Source organism: Engystomops pustulosus, chromosome 7 (genome assembly GCF_040894005.1).
Source record: "Engystomops pustulosus chromosome 7, aEngPut4.maternal, whole genome shotgun sequence".
Classification (NCBI taxonomy): domain Eukaryota; kingdom Metazoa; phylum Chordata; class Amphibia; order Anura; family Leptodactylidae; genus Engystomops; species Engystomops pustulosus.
The window spans coordinates 9831336-9851654 of record NC_092417.1 but is presented as its reverse complement, the minus strand read 5'-3'; the positions used below and the strand labels follow the sequence as shown (position 1 = coordinate 9851654).

Genomic DNA, 20319 nt, shown 5'->3' with positions numbered 1-20319 from the left:
AAGAAAGTCCAAGGCAGCACAACCAAACGGCCTGGGTGCAAAAAATCTGGATATCCGCGGCACGGACCAAATGATATAGGGAAGGAAGGCAGCAGCACTCCAGTAGGTAGAATAAATCAGGGTGATCTTTTATTTCAGATGCGACGTTTCGGTGTGTCCACCTTTTTCAAGCATATAACATAGTGATCAGTGTTTCTATATATGGACCAACCCACTTTCTGATTGGTCAAACAATTGTTTGTGCAATAGTTTAGTACAAAGACAATTTCTTAGTATACATTATAGTAGTGCATAGTACATCAATATTTACAGATGAAGTGTCCGTGCTACAATGAAAATTTGTGCAATAAGTGCATTATAAAAACAATAGTAATTCCTTGCTGGTCTAGGACCGCCCCATCGTCATTGATCGAATTTATGTAAATTAACAGGGGGCTGTCTTAGAAACGTGCCGAACCCGGGAAAACAGCGCCTCTTACGTCATATCCGGTTGAAACCGGAAGTCAAGTGGGTCACGTGACCGCTCGTCAGCCGCGCATGCGCACGGCATATTCTGAGATGCAGCGGCCATATTGGTTGAGGGAAACAGGCGGGGCGCCTGAAGGTAAGTATAGTATAGAGATATTTACAGGATTTAGGAGACCAGTTACACACTGCGGAAGCAGTGTGTTCTTGCGGGACAAGTGGGTCGTTGCGGATCCGCGAAATGGCAGGTCCACATGAGCCCTCTTATCGTCCCATTGGTCACCAATAGAAAGAAGGTCAAGAACTGTTCGAGTGAGAACCGCAGTGAGAACCGGACACATACTGTGTGAACAGTATGTTAGCATCGGGACTAGTGGAGCACCTCAGAGTCACAATTTTTGTAACTCTGTGCGTGTCTCCTTATCGTCCCACGGTTCACACTATTCGCGGACCTAGATAAAGGAGAAGGGAAGAAAAAGAGGAGTAAGACAGAGAGGTCGCTATAATTCCGGGAGGGGGTTTCGGTTGCAGCCAATTGATAGCCAATAGATTTTGCCGACGTATGGGGTCTTTTGGGTCCAAATACAGGAGGATCTAAAGTAAAACAAACAAATGTTACAAGATTAATATCGGAGAAAAAAAGGGAAATATCCCCTGCATTAATACACTTATGACTTTCAGAGGAACCAGGGATGGTACAGCGGAGTATACAGAACAGTACCAACCTATTCACATAAGCATATTATATAACAGTGGTGAGATTAAATTCAATATTTAAACCCTGGGGTTGTAATGATTGAAGGCGGTGTATCCACTCCAGTTCTTTTTTCCGGAGGGTATGTTCCCTATTACCCCCTCTCCTAAGGGGGAGAATGCGGTCAATAATTTGACATTTCAGGTCAGATTCTTTATGGCCCTTATCAGAAAAATGTCTACTGACAGGTAGGTCCAGTCTCTTTTTGCGGATGGTGTACCTGTGTTGTGTCAGCCTGGTTTTCAGGTCAAGAGTAGTTTCACCCACGTAAATCAGATTGCATGGGCATGATAGCTTATAGACTACGAAGTCGCTGTTGCAATCCAAATAATGTTTGATTCTATAGGTGACATCATTGTGAGTGAATGTGTTCCCTTTAACGATATAAGCGCAATTGATACATGAGCGACAGGGAAAACTACCAACCCTAAGTGTGCCGGTAAGAGTTTTTTGTATGGTTCTCCTCAAGGGACCAACATCCGATTTTACCAGATGGTCCCTAATGTTTTTAGATCGTCTATATGAGAAAAGCGGAGGGTTTTTTAGTTCTGGAACACCAGAGGGATCACTGGCCAAAATTCGCCAGTGTTTTCTTATTATACTTGAGACTAGTGTACTATTGTCACTAAACGTGGAGACAAATGGGATTCTGGGGGTCCCTTCTTTCTTTTTGGCGGGCAATAGAAGAGCATCTCTATCTTTATTTTGCGCGGAAATCAAGTTTTTATTGATGACGCGTCTAGGGTAACCTCTTTGTTGAAATTTAGTGATCATTTGTTGTACATTCGTTTGATATTTGTCATCATCAGAAGAGATTCTTTTTACACGTAGAAACTGGCTGAGGGGCAGGGAATCAAGCATGGGACGTGGGTGGCTACTCTCATATCTTAAGATGGTATTCCTGTCCGTAGGTTTTGTGTAAAGGTCCGTGGTTATCTTGTTGTCAGTAAGTATGACTTGTACGTCCAAAAACTGTATTCTTTCGGTAGAATGAACCAGTGTGAATTTTATGTCTTGGTCAATAGTGTTTAGGAATTCCTGAAATTCGAGGAGACTGTTGAGTGGGGCCGTCCAGAGGAGAAATATGTCGTCTATATATCGCCACCACCTCCGGACGTGTTGGAAGTGGTGGGATACATAGACGTTCTCCTCCTCTAGGCCGGCCATGACAATGTTTGCATAGCAGGGGGCCATGCTAGCCCCCATGGCAACCCCTTTCTGTTGAACGAAGAAGTTCTCTCCGAACAGAAAATAATTGTTGAACAGAACCATTTTAAGCAATTCCAAAATAAACAACATTTCTTGTTCATTAAAGTGCGACTGTCTTAGACATTTTTCCACTACTCTCAGGCCGAGCTCGTGGTTGATAGATGTATATAAGGATACCACGTCGAATGAGGCTAAAATGATAGGGGAAGTGTGTTCCAACTGAGTATCCTGTAATTTACATAGAAAGTCGGACGTGTCCTGTATGTATGAGCGGCTGTTTACAGCAAAATCCCTGAGTACCCGGTCTAAAAAGATAGTGATATGTGAAAAGATGGAATCATTCCCCGATACAATCGGGCGTCCGGGGGGATTTTCTAAGCTTTTGTGGATTTTGGGCAGGACATAAATAACCGGGGTCACCGGATCGTCAATCCATAAGTACTTATGTAGCTCTTTGCTAATAATGCCTGTATGGAGGGCCTCGTCTAAGATATTTCTGATCCTACGTGCTAACTCAAATTTGGGGTCTGCAGAGACCTGTTTGTAAGTAGATGTATCGGCCAGCTGGCGGCGGATCTCAGACACATATTGGGCCTTGTCCATGACGACGACAGCACCACCCTTGTCTGCGGGTTTAATGACGATGTCGTCGTCATGGGCAAGGTCCCTGAGCGCCGCAACCTCCAAACTGGTCATGTTATGGTGTGTTAGGCTGTTTTGTTGTTGCTGGCGTAGACAATGAATGTCATGTTTGACAGCTGTAGAGAATGCTTCAATGGCTGGTATCTCTACAGGGGGAGTAAAATTGCTCTTATTGTGCAAACCAAACCTTTTGAGATCAAGAATCCCCGTGGGATAATCGGGGGCTCTCTCAGTGTTAGAATCTGCCGTCTCATGATTATGGAACCAATGTTTGAGTTTAATGTTGCGTACAAGCTTACAAATATCCATTTCAAGTTCAAACCAATTAGTGTAGGACCACGGACTAAATGATAAACCTTTTTGTAACACATTAGTCTCATCACATGATAAAGTCTTAGAGGAAATATTTACCACTGCTAGCTGTGTCATTTCTTCTTGTTGGTCGTGGATCGCTGTGGTTGGGTGCGGCCCCTCATAGGTCTGTCTCTTTCGGGATCTGAAATGGTGTTTGCCCCCTCTCCTGGTTCGTCTGGGGCATGAGGTCCTATTCCTAAAAAAGGAGATGATAATTCTTCCCTTGGTGAACTGGTAGATTCCTGGTTGTCGCCTTTTCTGGAGTTTCTGTTGAGAGGGTTTCTGTTATTAGAGCCACGTTTCTTTTTGCCACTTTCTCTGATGGACGAATTGGAAGGTTGGGTATACGAATTCTGCCATGCATATATCTTGCCGGTACGGTAGTCCTCAAGGTCTCGGGTCCACTTCATCCGTTTCGTTTGTTCCAGTTCAGTTTTATTCTGGGTGGTTTTTAATTGGATAGAGTCCATAAATATTTTGTAGTCATCTTCTGTAAGGGTGTCTTTAAGGGTCGAACTCATAAGGGACATGGATTCTTGTACTTTATTGGTTTCTGACTGTAAAAATTCTATATTCAACATTAATAAATCCAGTGAATATTTGTTAGATATTTGCATGAACTTCATGCAAAAGGCTGAGTCCTGTATGAACAAATTAGGTCTGACGTTGGAACGCATCCCTCTTGGGATTCTTTTGGCCTTTAAATATTCACCCAGGGTGGCCAAGTGAAGTTCTAGAGAAATGAATCGTTTAGAGAGTACTTCGTACTTGCGTTTCAGTTCAGATGTTGACGGTGTGCTTAGGAAGGAGGTATCGGACTGAAGACTCGACAACATCCGTTCCTGGTCCTCTTGGGTATAAGTGAAGGAGTGAAATAAATCGCCCGTTGAGCATTCCATGTTTGAGATAATGAGATATTAGAGTAGAGGTGTGCAAAAATCCTGGAAGCCGATATACAAAACAAAGAAAGTCCAAGGCAGCACAACCAAACGGCCTGGGTGCAAAAAATCTGGATATCCGCGGCACGGACCAAATGATATAGGGAAGGAAGGCAGCAGCACTCCAGTAGGTAGAATAAATCAGGGTGATCTTTTATTTCAGATGCGACGTTTCGGTGTGTCCACCTTTTTCAAGCATATAACATAGTGATCAGTGTTTCTATATATGGACCAACCCACTTTCTGATTGGTCAAACAATTGTTTGTGCAATAGTTTAGTACAAAGACAATTTCTTAGTATACATTATAGTAGTGCATAGTACATCAATATTTACAGATGAAGTGTCCGTGCTACAATGAAAATTTGTGCAATAAGTGCATTATAAAAACAATAGTAATTCCTTGCTGGTCTAGGACCGCCCCATCGTCATTGATCGAATTTATGTAAATTAACAGGGGGCTGTCTTAGAAACGTGCCGAACCCGGGAAAACAGCGCCTCTTACGTCATATCCGGTTGAAACCGGAAGTCAAGTGGGTCACGTGACCGCTCGTCAGCCGCGCATGCGCACGGCATATTCTGAGATGCAGCGGCCATATTGGTTGAGGGAAACAGGCGGGGCGCCTGAAGGTAAGTATAGTATAGAGATATTTACAGGATTTAGGAGACCAGTTACACACTGCGGAAGCAGTGTGTTCTTGCGGGACAAGTGGGTCGTTGCGGATCCGCGAAATGGCAGGTCCACATGAGCCCTCTTATCGTCCCATTGGTCACCAATAGAAAGAAGGTCAAGAACTGTTCGAGTGAGAACCGCAGTGAGAACCGGACACATACTGTGTGAACAGTATGTTAGCATCGGGACTAGTGGAGCACCTCAGAGTCACAATTTTTGTAACTCTGTGCGTGTCTCCTTATCGTCCCACGGTTCACACTATTCGCGGACCTAGATAAAGGAGAAGGGAAGAAAAAGAGGAGTAAGACAGAGAGGTCGCTATAATTCCGGGAGGGGGTTTCGGTTGCAGCCAATTGATAGCCAATAGATTTTGCCGACGTATGGGGTCTTTTGGGTCCAAATACAGGAGGATCTAAAGTAAAACAAACAAATGTTACAAGATTAATATCGGAGAAAAAAAGGGAAATATCCCCTGCATTAATACACTTATGACTTTCAGAGGAACCAGGGATGGTACAGCGGAGTATACAGAACAGTACCAACCTATTCACATAAGCATATTATATAACAGTGGTGAGATTAAATTCAATATTTAAACCCTGGGGTTGTAATGATTGAAGGCGGTGTATCCACTCCAGTTCTTTTTTCCGGAGGGTATGTTCCCTATTACCCCCTCTCCTAAGGGGGAGAATGCGGTCAATAATTTGACATTTCAGGTCAGATTCTTTATGGCCCTTATCAGAAAAATGTCTACTGACAGGTAGGTCCAGTCTCTTTTTGCGGATGGTGTACCTAATTTGTTCATACAGGACTCAGCCTTTTGCATGAAGTTCATGCAAATATCTAACAAATATTCACTGGATTTATTAATGTTGAATATAGAATTTTTACAGTCAGAAACCAATAAAGTACAAGAATCCATGTCCCTTATGAGTTCGACCCTTAAAGACACCCTTACAGAAGATGACTACAAAATATTTATGGACTCTATCCAATTAAAAACCACCCAGAATAAAACTGAACTGGAACAAACGAAACGGATGAAGTGGACCCGAGACCTTGAGGACTACCGTACCGGCAAGATATATGCATGGCAGAATTCGTATACCCAACCTTCCAATTCGTCCATCAGAGAAAGTGGCAAAAAGAAACGTGGCTCTAATAACAGAAACCCTCTCAACAGAAACTCCAGAAAAGGCGACAACCAGGAATCTACCAGTTCACCAAGGGAAGAATTATCATCTCCTTTTTTAGGAATAGGACCTCATGCCCCAGACGAACCAGGAGAGGGGGCAAACACCATTTCAGATCCCGAAAGAGACAGACCTATGAGGGGCCGCACCCAACCACAGCGATCCACGACCAACAAGAAGAAATGACACAGCTAGCAGTGGTAAATATTTCCTCTAAGACTTTATCATGTGATGAGACTAATGTGTTACAAAAAGGTTTATCATTTAGTCCGTGGTCCTACACTAATTGGTTTGAACTTGAAATGGATATTTGTAAGCTTGTACGCAACATTAAACTCAAACATTGGTTCCATAATCATGAGACGGCAGATTCTAACACTGAGAGAGCCCCCGATTATCCCACGGGGATTCTTGATCTCAAAAGGTTTGGTTTGCACAATAAGAGCAATTTTACTCCCCCTGTAGAGATACCAGCCATTGAAGCATTCTCTACAGCTGTCAAACATGACATTCATTGTCTACGCCAGCAACAACAAAACAGCCTAACACACCATAACATGACCAGTTTGGAGGTTGCGGCGCTCAGGGACCTTGCCCATGACGACGACATCGTCATTAAACCCGCAGACAAGGGTGGTGCTGTCGTCGTCATGGACAAGGCCCAATATGTGTCTGAGATCCGCCGCCAGCTGGCCGATACATCTACTTACAAACAGGTCTCTGCAGACCCCAAATTTGAGTTAGCACGTAGGATCAGAAATATCTTAGACGAGGCCCTCCATACAGGCATTATTAGCAAAGAGCTACATAAGTACTTATGGATTGACGATCCGGTGACCCCGGTTATTTATGTCCTGCCCAAAATCCACAAAAGCTTAGAAAATCCCCCCGGACGCCCGATTGTATCGGGGAATGATTCCATCTTTTCACATATCACTATCTTTTTAGACCGGGTACTCAGGGATTTTGCTGTAAACAGCCGCTCATACATACAGGACACGTCCGACTTTCTATGTAAATTACAGGATACTCAGTTGGAACACACTTCCCCTATCATTTTAGCCTCATTCGACGTGGTATCCTTATATACATCTATCAACCACGAGCTCGGCCTGAGAGTAGTGGAAAAATGTCTAAGACAGTCGCACTTTAATGAACAAGAAATGTTGTTTATTTTGGAATTGCTTAAAATGGTTCTGTTCAACAATTATTTTCTGTTCGGAGAGAACTTCTTCGTTCAACAGAAAGGGGTTGCCATGGGGGCTAGCATGGCCCCCTGCTATGCAAACATTGTCATGGCCGGCCTAGAGGAGGAGAACGTCTATGTATCCCACCACTTCCAACACGTCCGGAGGTGGTGGCGATATATAGACGACATATTTCTCCTCTGGACGGCCCCACTCAACAGTCTCCTCGAATTTCAGGAATTCCTAAACACTATTGACCAAGACATAAAATTCACACTGGTTCATTCTACCGAAAGAATACAGTTTTTGGACGTACAAGTCATACTTACTGACAACAAGATAACCACGGACCTTTACACAAAACCTACGGACAGGAATACCATCTTAAGATATGAGAGTAGCCACCCACGTCCCATGCTTGATTCCCTGCCCCTCAGCCAGTTTCTACGTGTAAAAAGAATCTCTTCTGATGATGACAAATATCAAACGAATGTACAACAAATGATCACTAAATTTCAACAAAGAGGTTACCCTAGACGCGTCATCAATAAAAACTTGATTTCCGCGCAAAATAAAGATAGAGATGCTCTTCTATTGCCCGCCAAAAAGAAAGAAGGGACCCCCAGAATCCCATTTGTCTCCACGTTTAGTGACAATAGTACACTAGTCTCAAGTATAATAAGAAAACACTGGCGAATTTTGGCCAGTGATCCCTCTGGTGTTCCAGAACTAAAAAACCCTCCGCTTTTCTCATATAGACGATCTAAAAACATTAGGGACCATCTGGTAAAATCGGATGTTGGTCCCTTGAGGAGAACCATACAAAAAACTCTTACCGGCACACTTAGGGTTGGTAGTTTTCCCTGTCGCTCATGTATCAATTGCGCTTATATCGTTAAAGGGAACACATTCACTCACAATGATGTCACCTATAGAATCAAACATTATTTGGATTGCAACAGCGACTTCGTAATCTATAAGCTATCATGCCCATGCAATCTGATTTACGTGGGTGAAACTACTCTTGACCTGAAAACCAGGCTGACACAACACAGGTACACCATCCGCAAAAAGAGACTGGACCTACCTGTCAGTAGACATTTTTCTGATAAGGGCCATAAAGAATCTGACCTGAAATGTCAAATTATTGACCGCATTCTCCCCCTTAGGAGAGGGGGTAATAGGGAACATACCCTCCGGAAAAAAGAACTGGAGTGGATACACCGCCTTCAATCATTACAACCCCAGGGTTTAAATATTGAATTTAATCTCACCACTGTTATATAATATGCTTATGTGAATAGGTTGGTACTGTTCTGTATACTCCGCTGTACCATCCCTGGTTCCTCTGAAAGTCATAAGTGTATTAATGCAGGGGATATTTCCCTTTTTTTCTCCGATATTAATCTTGTAACATTTGTTTGTTTTACTTTAGATCCTCCTGTATTTGGACCCAAAAGACCCCATACGTCGGCAAAATCTATTGGCTATCAATTGGCTGCAACCGAAACCCCCTCCCGGAATTATAGCGACCTCTCTGTCTTACTCCTCTTTTTCTTCCCTTCTCCTTTATCTAGGTCCGCGAATAGTGTGAACCGTGGGACGATAAGGAGACACGCACAGAGTTACAAAAATTGTGACTCTGAGGTGCTCCACTAGTCCCGATGCTAACATACTGTTCACACAGTATGTGTCCGGTTCTCACTGCGGTTCTCACTCGAACAGTTCTTGACCTTCTTTCTATTGGTGACCAATGGGACGATAAGAGGGCTCATGTGGACCTGCCATTTCGCGGATCCGCAACGACCCACTTGTCCCGCAAGAACACACTGCTTCCGCAGTGTGTAACTGGTCTCCTAAATCCTGTAAATATCTCTATACTATACTTACCTTCAGGCGCCCCGCCTGTTTCCCTCAACCAATATGGCCGCTGCATCTCAGAATATGCCGTGCGCATGCGCGGCTGACGAGCGGTCACGTGACCCACTTGACTTCCGGTTTCAACCGGATATGACGTAAGAGGCGCTGTTTTCCCGGGTTCGGCACGTTTCTAAGACAGCCCCCTGTTAATTTACATAAATTCGATCAATGACGATGGGGCGGTCCTAGACCAGCAAGGAATTACTATTGTTTTTATAATGCACTTATTGCACAAATTTTCATTGTAGCACGGACACTTCATCTGTAAATATTGATGTACTATGCACTACTATAATGTATACTAAGAAATTGTCTTTGTACTAAACTATTGCACAAACAATTGTTTGACCAATCAGAAAGTGGGTTGGTCCATATATAGAAACACTGATCACTATGTTATATGCTTGAAAAAGGTGGACACACCGAAACGTCGCATCTGAAATAAAAGATCACCCTGATTTATTCTACCTACTGGAGTGCTGCTGCCTTCCTTCCCTATAATTTTGATTCTAGCTCTCTTCCTCCCCCAAATTAATTCATTAAGGAGAGCTTCCATTGCTTTAAAGAAAGAATTATCAATCCAGATTGGCCACGATGTCAAAAAAAACAAAATTTGTGCTAGCAGGACCATTTTTATATCTATCTATCCGCAAAGGAGAGAGGTAGTTTATCCCAGGTATGAACCCTACTTCTAACTGAGTTGACTAGAGGTTTCAGATTTAATAGTTCATATTCTTGCACGGTGGCTGAGTGAGTAGCACTTCTGCCTTGCAGCGCTGGGGTCTTGGGTTCGAATCCCACTCAGGTCAACATCTGCAAAGAGTTTGTATGTTCTCTCCGTGTTTGCGTGAGTACTCCGGTTTCCTCCCACACTCCAAAACATACTGTTAGGTTGTTTAGATTGTGAGCCCCATGGGGACAGGGACCAATTTGACAAGCTCTGTGCAGCACTGCGTAATCTGTGTGCGCTATATAAAGAATTATTATTATTATTACTTTTGCTGAGATTACGGTCCCGAGATATTTCAGCGATTCCTGGCTGTTCATTTTAATTCCAGATTCTAGCTCTACTATCTTGTTCCCATCCAGTGGCATCAGACCTGACTTACTCCAGTTAATCTCTAAACCTGAAAATTGACCAAATTCTGTCACTGTGCTTACTGCATTGGGTACCGAGACAAACAATCTGTTCAGACAGTCGCTCACTTTCCTGCCTGGGACAAACCCCCTCTGGTCCTCGTGAATAATACTGGCAATTACCTTCTTAAGTCGTCTGGCCAACGTCTTTGCTATGATTTTAGCGTCGGTATTAATCAGTGAAATGGGTCTGAATGATCCTGGGTCCAGTGGGTCCTTGACTTTTTTTGGGATAAGAATGATGATAGCTTCGGACATTGAGTCAGTCACTTTCCCTCTTCTATAAATTTCTTGCATTGTAGTTAACAACATTGGGGCCAGTACTTCTTTTAATCTCCTGTATAAACCGAAGGGAAGGCCATCCTGGCCTGGGGCAGAGTCGCCGCTACAGGAGTCAATTGTCTCCTCCAGCTCCTTCAACGTAATCGGGGAGTTCAGCGCTTCTACCTTTTTTCCAGACAAGCGCGGAAAGTTAATATCCTGCAGGTATCTTTTAATATCTCCCGTTTGATTTTTATCCCCAACAGACTCATAAAGGTGTTGATAAAAGCGTTTAAATTCCTGCTGTATCTTGTGTTGCTCTCTGCATATTTGTCCTCTATGCCCTCGGATAACTGAAATGTTCTTATTTCCTTGTTTATTGTTCTTGATCATATTAGCTAAAAGTTTACCTGATTTCCCCTTTTCCGTGAAGTATCGCTGTCCCGCAAAAAACAGTTTGTGTTGGGCTTTTTCTATTAAGAAATCTTCATATTTTTCCCTGGCATCCTTATAGGCCCGGGTAAGAATGGTATCTCCGGAGTGTCCCAAATTCTTAGATGTGTCCTCTACCTGCTTTTTTAAATCTGCCTCCTTCCTACTAAAATCTTTCTTTTTAACATTAATCGCATGTGAAAGCGTAGACTTAATGAATAGTTTCAACATATCCCAAACTGCAAAAGTGCTTGCGGTATTAATGTTCCTGTCCCAAAACTCTCCAATAGCTGTTTTTAAATCCAGATGAGGTTCGAGAACAGTTAGCCAATGGGGGTTTAGTTTGAACTTCCGCCTACTGAATGATGGTTCCCCTATTGTGACTAGGACTGGAGCATGGTCAGAGATCACAATGGGTTCATAGGTCATTCTGGAAGTGTTCCTCAATACCTGCGAATTAGCTAATCCATCATCTATTCTGGACAGGGTATTACAGGATTTAATGTGACAAGAAAAGGCCCTCTTTTCCCCATATATCCTGTAAACCCATGTCCTGACAAAAGTTCCTCAATTTTATCCCCTCATTAGGGTTTGTTTTTGTTACCCCCAATAGGTTAAGGCGATCAAGATGAGGAACAAAGACCATGTTCGGGTCTCCCATGATCAGGATTCTGGTACAACTTTTATCCTCAATAAAGCGGGCAAATTCTGACAGAACCCTTAACGATGAGGGGGGGGGGGGGGGTTAACATAAATGCAAGAACATACTCAATTCCGTTCAAAAGACAGTAAAAATATAAACCTGCCCTCAGATTTTTTATCAATTAATTTGAAGTCTATACTGAAGTGGTTTAGAACAGAGACACCTTTTGAGTAATTACCCCCGTATGAGTGGAATTCCCATACAGCCCATCTTTTTTATATTCTACATCCTGTTAGGATCAGTGGATCCTCTAGACCACCGCGGGAGATGGAACTAGCCAACACCCGGGACCGGAGCCCAGTGGCACCTGGTATTCACCAGAGCCCGCCGCAAAGTGGATTGGACTTGCTGCGGCAGGATACCACTAGTTCGTTCCCAGGCGTGACTAGCCCGCGGTGGCAGCCGAGGTCGAGGTACCTTAGCGGATGACAATCTCGTAGTCAGGTCCAGGCACAGGGTCAGGGCAGGCGGCAGAGATGCAATGTCAAGTCCAAGTCCGGGGTCAGCAACAGGAGTTGTTTGTTGTAGTTTGGGCACTCGGTCTCTTAAAGGTTTGCCATCACTGGCCTAGATTAACGCAAGGCGCACAGAGAGCAAAATACAGATATAAAATACAAAATAATAAAATATAAAATACAATAATGCCAAAATCGCCACAGGCTTATAATTACTTCAACGCAAATTTAACTAGGGTTGCTCAATAGTATGACTTAGAAAAAGAATGTTACTGGAGCAAACCCGAAAATCCAGACCAGACTTAAGTTAGGAGTTGGTTAGAAAAACAAGCAATAGAAGCATCATTAGGAGCCCTGGCGAGGTTGCCCAACTACAGAAACCACATCGGCATATCAGACTTTGCCCTATAGTCCCATATGAAAGATATGAACACATCCATATTGATAAATGTGGAACTGGAGGGAAATGGGCTGAGATCTGGAGTCATTGGAAATAGTTTTTTCCCCCATTGTTGAGGATGTGTTTCTGGGAGGAGGGAGAGGAAAAGAAGAGAAAGGGGAAAAAAAGAAGAAAAGAAAAAGGATGACATATTGGGGGTCATTTACTAAGGGCCCGATTCGCGTTTTCCCGACGTGTTACCCGAATATTTCCGATTTGCGCCGCTTGTACATGAATTGCCCCGGGTTTTTGGCGCACGCGATCGGATTGTGGCGCATCGGGGCCGGCATGCGCGCGACAGAAATCGGGGGGCGTGGCCGAACGAAAACCCGACGTATTCGGGAAAAACCGCCGCATTTAAAAACCGAAAATGTGTCGCTTGGGGAGCGCTCACCTTCACCTTCTATGGGATGGTGCATTCCGGGGCGTTAAGATTATTTTCGGCGCTGCAGCGCCACCTGGTGGACGGCGGAGGAACTACCATCTTAAATCCCAGCCGGACCCGAATCCTGTGCAGAGAACGCGCCGCTGGATCGCGAATGGGCCGGGTAAGTAAATGTGCCCCATTGTGTTTTATCTGGAGACCTGATGGCAGATCTCCACCATTGTGTTTCAGGTTAGGACGAACTATGTCTAGCAGTATGTGGTACACACCCTGGTTATATGAATTTTGTTAAACTGTTATATGTGTGAACACTGTTAAATTGCAATGTCTGACTACTATTTCTGTAATGTACATTCTTTGTTAAAAAAGCTATAAAAAATTTTTATAATGAAAAAAAAAAAAAAGTAGAGATATGGGAAATGTTATTCAGCAACTTATTTAGGTGATAAATCTATCTGCCTGGAAATGTAAGGATTTCGAATTTAAAAAAAGAGAAATTTTTCAAAAAATTCATCATTTTTTCTTATTTTAGTAAATAAACACAAAACTTATCAACCAACATTTACCACTAAAATGAAGTACAACATGTGGGGAAAAAACAATCTAATAATCGCTTTGATAAGTAGCAGTTTTCAAAAGTTATAACCATATAAAGCGACGCAGGTCAGAATCCAAAAAATGTGGGTGAGCCTTAAGCTGTAAAATGGCTGCGACCTTAAGGGGTTAATAAAACAAAAAGAAACAACATTAAACAAAAACATACAAAAACAAACTCTGTAGTGCGGCTGCTAGACCACGTCCATAATTTCCAACGAATATGGGGTACTAGTTTAAAATTCTCAATGAATTCTTTTTCCCATTATTTTGCTACGCCATCCCTCCAGTTCTTACATTCTCAATATTAAGTAGCCTGTAGTGCTCTTAATTGTATAAGGTTATTGCTCTGTGAGATAAGAGTGTTAGTCCTTTGTATATTACACGTTGCTCCATCTGTACATTTATACACTGCGGAGAATGACTGATCCAGTGCAGAGATCTGTATTACTGAGGTCATTGTACATGATGAGCCCCGGATATGATGAGTGACACATGTCATACACAATGTTACCTGTGTGGCCGAGCTCCTCCAGTACAGCGGCCAGGACCGGGGAACCGTGATCCTTCCGTAGTACATGAAGACTGACCCACAATGATATCACAGCTTCTGCTCCTCTACAGAAAATCTCCTGGAGTAAATTCCGGGCCAAGGTTTTTCTATCATGTTCTAAACTCAGGTATTTCTAGAACAAAAGAAAGGTCCAACATAAGGGTCATTATACAAGGAGACTGAATACAAAGGGTTAATATACACAGATACTTAAAGGGGTATTCTCACCTGGGCATTCACATTCAGTTTCACTAATCTTCCATTTATAAACATTTCTTCAATTGGATGTTATTAACCCCTTAAGGACGCAGCCATTTTGTAGCTTAAGGCTCAGCCCGATTTTTTGGATTCTGACCTGCGTCGCTTTATATGGTTATAACTTTTGAACACTGTTACTTATCAAAGCGATTCTTAGATTGTTTTTTCCCCACATGTTGTACTTCATTTTAGTGGTAAATTTTGGCAGATAAGTTTTGCGTTTATTTACAAAAAAAAGAAAATATGATAAATTTTTTGAAAAATTTGCCATTTTCGAAATTCTAAATCATTGCGTTTTCAGGCAGATCGATTTACCACCTAAATAAGTTGCTGAATAACATTTCCCATTTGTCTACTTTACATTTTCATAATTTCTGAAATGTCTGGATAATTTATTTTGATGTCACGCGGCTTACAAATAGAATATCGCTTTTCCGGATTTTCAGAATTGACTATTTTGGGGATAAATACAGTTTTGAATGAAATTTTACATATTTAGCATCAAAACCCCCCTATATAATCTACCCATTTTCAAATCTGCACCCCTCAAGCTATCAGAAACCGCTTTTACGAAGATTGTTAACCCCTTGAGATCTTCATAGTAATTGAATCAAAATGGAGGTGAAATTTAGAATGGTCATATTGTTCCCTTATACGTTCATTTAGCCCTAAAATTTACACATTTCCAAAATATAAAAAGAGAAAACCCACCATACAATTTGTTCTGCAATTTCTCCTGAGTACAAAGACCCCCCACATGTGGCCATTACTTGTGTTATGGGGGCACAGCGAGACGCAGAAGGGAAGGAGGGCGCTGCAGCTGCCAGGATTTTAGTTTTCTGGTTGCCCCCTTTTGAAGGCTATAAAATTTTCGCTTTTCCGTTATTGGGGCCATGTGATGGCATTTTTTTTGCGGGATGAGATGCTTTTTCCATTGTTACCATTTTGGGGTTGGTATCACCTATTGTTGAAAATTTAGGAACTTTTTTTGAGGGCAGGAGTAGAAAAGCATCAATTCTGTACTGGATTTTTTACTTTTTTTTTTTTGGTGTTCACCGTATAGACTAATAATCCTGTTATCTTTATTCTATGGGTCGATACGATTACGGGGACACCAGACATGAATATATTTTCTTACGTTTTACTAAATTTGTCAAACAAAACCCTAATGTGGGGAAAAATCTATCATTTATGTATTGCCGTCTTCCAAGTGGCATAACATTGTTACTTTTTTGGCTACGGAGCTGGTTGATGGCTTGTTTTTTGCGGGACATGTTGTACTTTGCACCAGTATCATGTCTGAGTACATATGGTTTTTTGATCGCATTTTATAGCATTTTTTGTGGGATTGAAAAGGTAAAAATCATAATTTTTGGAGGGTTTATAACATTTTTTTTTTACTGCGTTTATCGTGGGGGTTCAATAATGATTTACTTTTATTCTACGGGTTGTTACGGACGCGGTGATACTATATATGTGGGGTTTGTGTTATGATTTAGACTTTTTTTTGAGTTACAGGCGGTCCCCTACTTAAGGACACCCGACTTACAGACAACCCATAGTTACAGACGGACCCCTCTGCCCACTGTGACCTCTGGTGAAGCTCTCTGGATGCTTTAAAATAGTCCCAGATTGCAATAATCAGCTTAAAATTGTCTGCAATGAAGCTTTATTGATAATTCTTGGTCCTATTACAGCAAAAAAATTTGAAACTCCAATTGTCACTGGGGCAAAAAAAAAAAATTGTCGGGAACTACAATGATAAAATATACAGTTTCGACTTACATACAAATTCAACTTAAGAACAAACCTACAGTCCCTATCTTGTATGTAACCCGGGGACTGCCTGTATATGTCTCTTTATATGTTTTGGGAGTTTGGGGCATTTTTAGTGATTTATGACTTTATTTTTTTATTGAATAACTTTTTTTTTTTTTACTTTTTCACTTTTATACCATGGGACATGAAGAAGCAATCTTCTGATTGCTTCTTCATGATAATATTCTGCAATACTCATGTATTGCAGAGTATTATCAGTGTCAGCCTATACACTTGCATAGGCTGGCACTTTGCCAGTAAGATGACGTCACAGACACCATCTTACTGGCAATTCTTGCAGGTAACTCTGGGGTCCAGATCGGACCCCAGAGTTGCTATGGCAACGATCGGCGCCCCCCGAAAACGGTTCGGGGGGGCCGATCGTGGGGGAAAGACCCCCCAGATGCTTGTTAGATGCCGCGGTCGCACTGACCGCGGCATTTAACGGGTTAAGCACCCGCGATCGGAGACAACTCCGATCGCGGGTGTTACACTGGGGTGCCGGCTATTAGTTACAGCCGGCACCCCGTGTTTCCCGATGCCGGTTCGGCTCTGATCCAGAGCCGAGCCGGCATAAGCGCCGTGGCGGATATATCCGCCACTGAGCGCTAAGTCACTGCGCTCCGTGGCGGATATATCCGCCACGGAGCGTGAAGGGGTTAAAAAAAAATGATCCTGTGTGAAGATAATTTCTCATAAATGTAGTCATTCTGTCCCTTAGAAACGAGATGGCTTCCTCGGTTACGACCACGTCACACTCTGGCAGCGGTGGCCAGACATGAGCTATTCAGTCCTGTCTGACCTCCTGGATTCAGCAATCATTACCACAGGACGGCTGTGGGTCATGTAGTAAATCCCGGACATTTCATATACAAAAACAATTTGTTTCTTTGTGCAATCCCTCCATCAGACGTGGCCGTATCCGAGGAAGCTATCTCGTTTCTAAGGGACAAAATGACTACATTTATGAGAAATTATCTTCACACAGGAACATTTTTTTAATAACATCTAATTGAAGAAATGTTTATAAATGGCAGATTTATCAAACTGAATGTGACTGCCCAGATGAGAATATCCCTTTAATGTCTTCTCTATAATGTGCTGGTCCAGAGGAGAGAAATAGATGGAATAGTTGGGGAGAAAATCCTGATTCCACAAGTAACAATCATAATATTTACCAGAATATAATGACCCCCTTATGTATGTGTGTGGGTGGGGCAGGACGGGATAGCTACACTTATAATACTTACACAATATAATCTGCTATATAAGCCATAGGCCCGTAAAAGAAGGTTGTGAGCTTCCCGCAAAAATGGCAGCGAGGTCACGGCCCCCACTGAGGTCTATTGTGCGGTCACAGGATAACAGAGGAGACACCTGTATATAACACCTGATATCACAGGGGACACCTGTATATAACACCTGATAACACAGGGGACACCTGTATATAACACCTGATAACACAGGGGACACCTGTATATAACACCTGATAACACAGGGGACACCTGCATATAACACCTGATAACACAGGGGACACCTGCATATAACACCTAATAACACAGGGGACACCTGTATATAACACCTGATAACACAGGGGACACCTGTATATAACACCTGATAACACAGGGGACACCTGTATATAACACCTGATAACACAGGGGACACCTGTATATAACACCTGATAACACAGGGGACACCAGTATATAACACCTGATAACACAGGGGACACCTGTATATAACACCTGATAACACAGGGGACACCTGTATATAACACCTGATAACACAGGAGACACCTGTATATAACACCTGATAACACAGGGGACACCAGTATATAACACCTGATAACACAGGGGACACCAGTATATAACACCTGATAACACAGGGGACACCTGCATATAACACCTGATAACACAGGGGACACCTGCATATAACACCTGATAACACAGGGGACACCTGCATATAACACCTGATAACACAGGGGACACCTGCATATAACACCTGATAACACAGGGGACACCTGCATATAACACCTGATAACACAGGGGACACCTGCATATAACACAGGGGACACCTGCATATAACACCTGATAACACAGGGGACACCTGCATATAACACCTGATAACACAGGGGACACCTGTATATAACACCTGATAACACAGGGGACACCTGTATATAACACCTGATAACACAGGGGACACCTGTATATAACACCTGATAACACAGGGGACACCTGCATATAACACCTGATAACACAGGGGACACCTGCATATAACACCTGATAACACCGGGGACACCTGTATATAACACCTAATAACACAGGGGACACCTGTATATAACACCTGATAACACAGGGGACACCTGTATATAACACCTGATAACACAGGGGACACCTGTATATAACACCTGATAACACAGGGGACACCTGTATATAACACCTGATAACACAGGGGACACCTGCATATAACACCTGATAACACAGGGGACACCTGCATATAACACCTGATAACACAGGGGACACCTGCATATAACACCTGATAACACAGGGGACACCTGTATATAACACCTGATAACACAGGGGACACCTGTATATAACACCTGATGACACAGAGGACACCTGTATATAACACAGGGGACACCTGTATATAACACCTGATAACACAGGGGACACCTGTATATAACACCTGATAACACAGGGGACACCTGTATATAACACCTGATAACACAGGGGGCACCTGTATATAACACCTGATAACACAGAGGACACCTGTATATAACACCTGATAACACAGGGGACACCTGTATATAACACCTGATAACACAGGAGACACCTGTATATAACACCTGATAACACAGGGGACACCTGTATATAACACCTGATAACACAGGGGACACCTGCATATAACACCTAATAACACCGGGGACACCTGTATATAACACCTAATAACACAGGGGACACCTGTATATAACACCTGATAACACAGGGGACACCTGCATATAACACCTAATAACACAGGGGACACCTGTAGATAAGACCTGATGACACAGGGGACACCTGTATATAACACCTAATAACACAGGAGACACCTGTATATAACACCTGATAACACAGGAGACACCTGTATATAACACCTGATAACACAGGGGGCACCTGTATATAACACCTGATAACACAGAGGGCACCTGTATATAACACCTAATAACACAGGAGACACCTGTATATAACACCTGATAACACAGGAGACACCTGTATATAACACCTGATAACACAGGGGGCACCTGTATATAACACCTGATAACACAGAGGACACCTGTATATAACACCTGATAACACAGGGGACACCTGTATATAACACCTGATAACACAGGAGACACCTGTATATAACACCTGATAACACAGGGGACACCTGCATATAACACCTAATAACACAGGGGACACCTGTAAATAAGACCTGATGACACAGGGGACACCTGTATATAAGACCTGATGACACAGGGGACACCTGTATATAACACCTGATATCACAGGGGACACCTGTATATAACACCTGATAACACAGGGGACACCTGCATATAACACCTGATAACACAGGGGACACCTGTATATAACACCTAATAACACAGGGGACACCTGTATATAACACCTGATAACACAGGGGACACCTGTATATAACACCTGATAACACAGGGGACACCTGTATATAACACCTGATAACACAGGGGACACCAGTATATAACACCTGATAACACAGGGGACACCTGTATATAACACCTGATAACACAGGGGACACCTGTATATAACACCTGATAACACAGGAGACACCTGTATATAACACCTGATAACACAGGGGACACCAGTATATAACACCTGATAACACAGGGGACACCAGTATATAACACCTGATAACACAGGGGACACCAGTATATAACACCTGATAACACAGGGGACACC

The 20319-nt window shown here is 42.8% G+C and overlaps 1 protein-coding gene across 3 annotated transcripts in view; it reads right to left on the bottom strand.

The window, feature by feature from the left end:
- Positions 1–20319, bottom strand: part of LOC140069210 (NACHT, LRR and PYD domains-containing protein 12-like) — a 95237-nt gene that overhangs the window by 41003 nt on the left and 33915 nt on the right. For all 3 annotated transcript variants that reach the window (XM_072114648.1, XM_072114649.1, XM_072114647.1), the window contains exon 4: positions 14255–14426. In XM_072114648.1, the coding sequence (XP_071970749.1) occupies positions 14255–14426 (172 nt within the window). The remainder of the gene's footprint in view (positions 1–14254; positions 14427–20319) is intronic.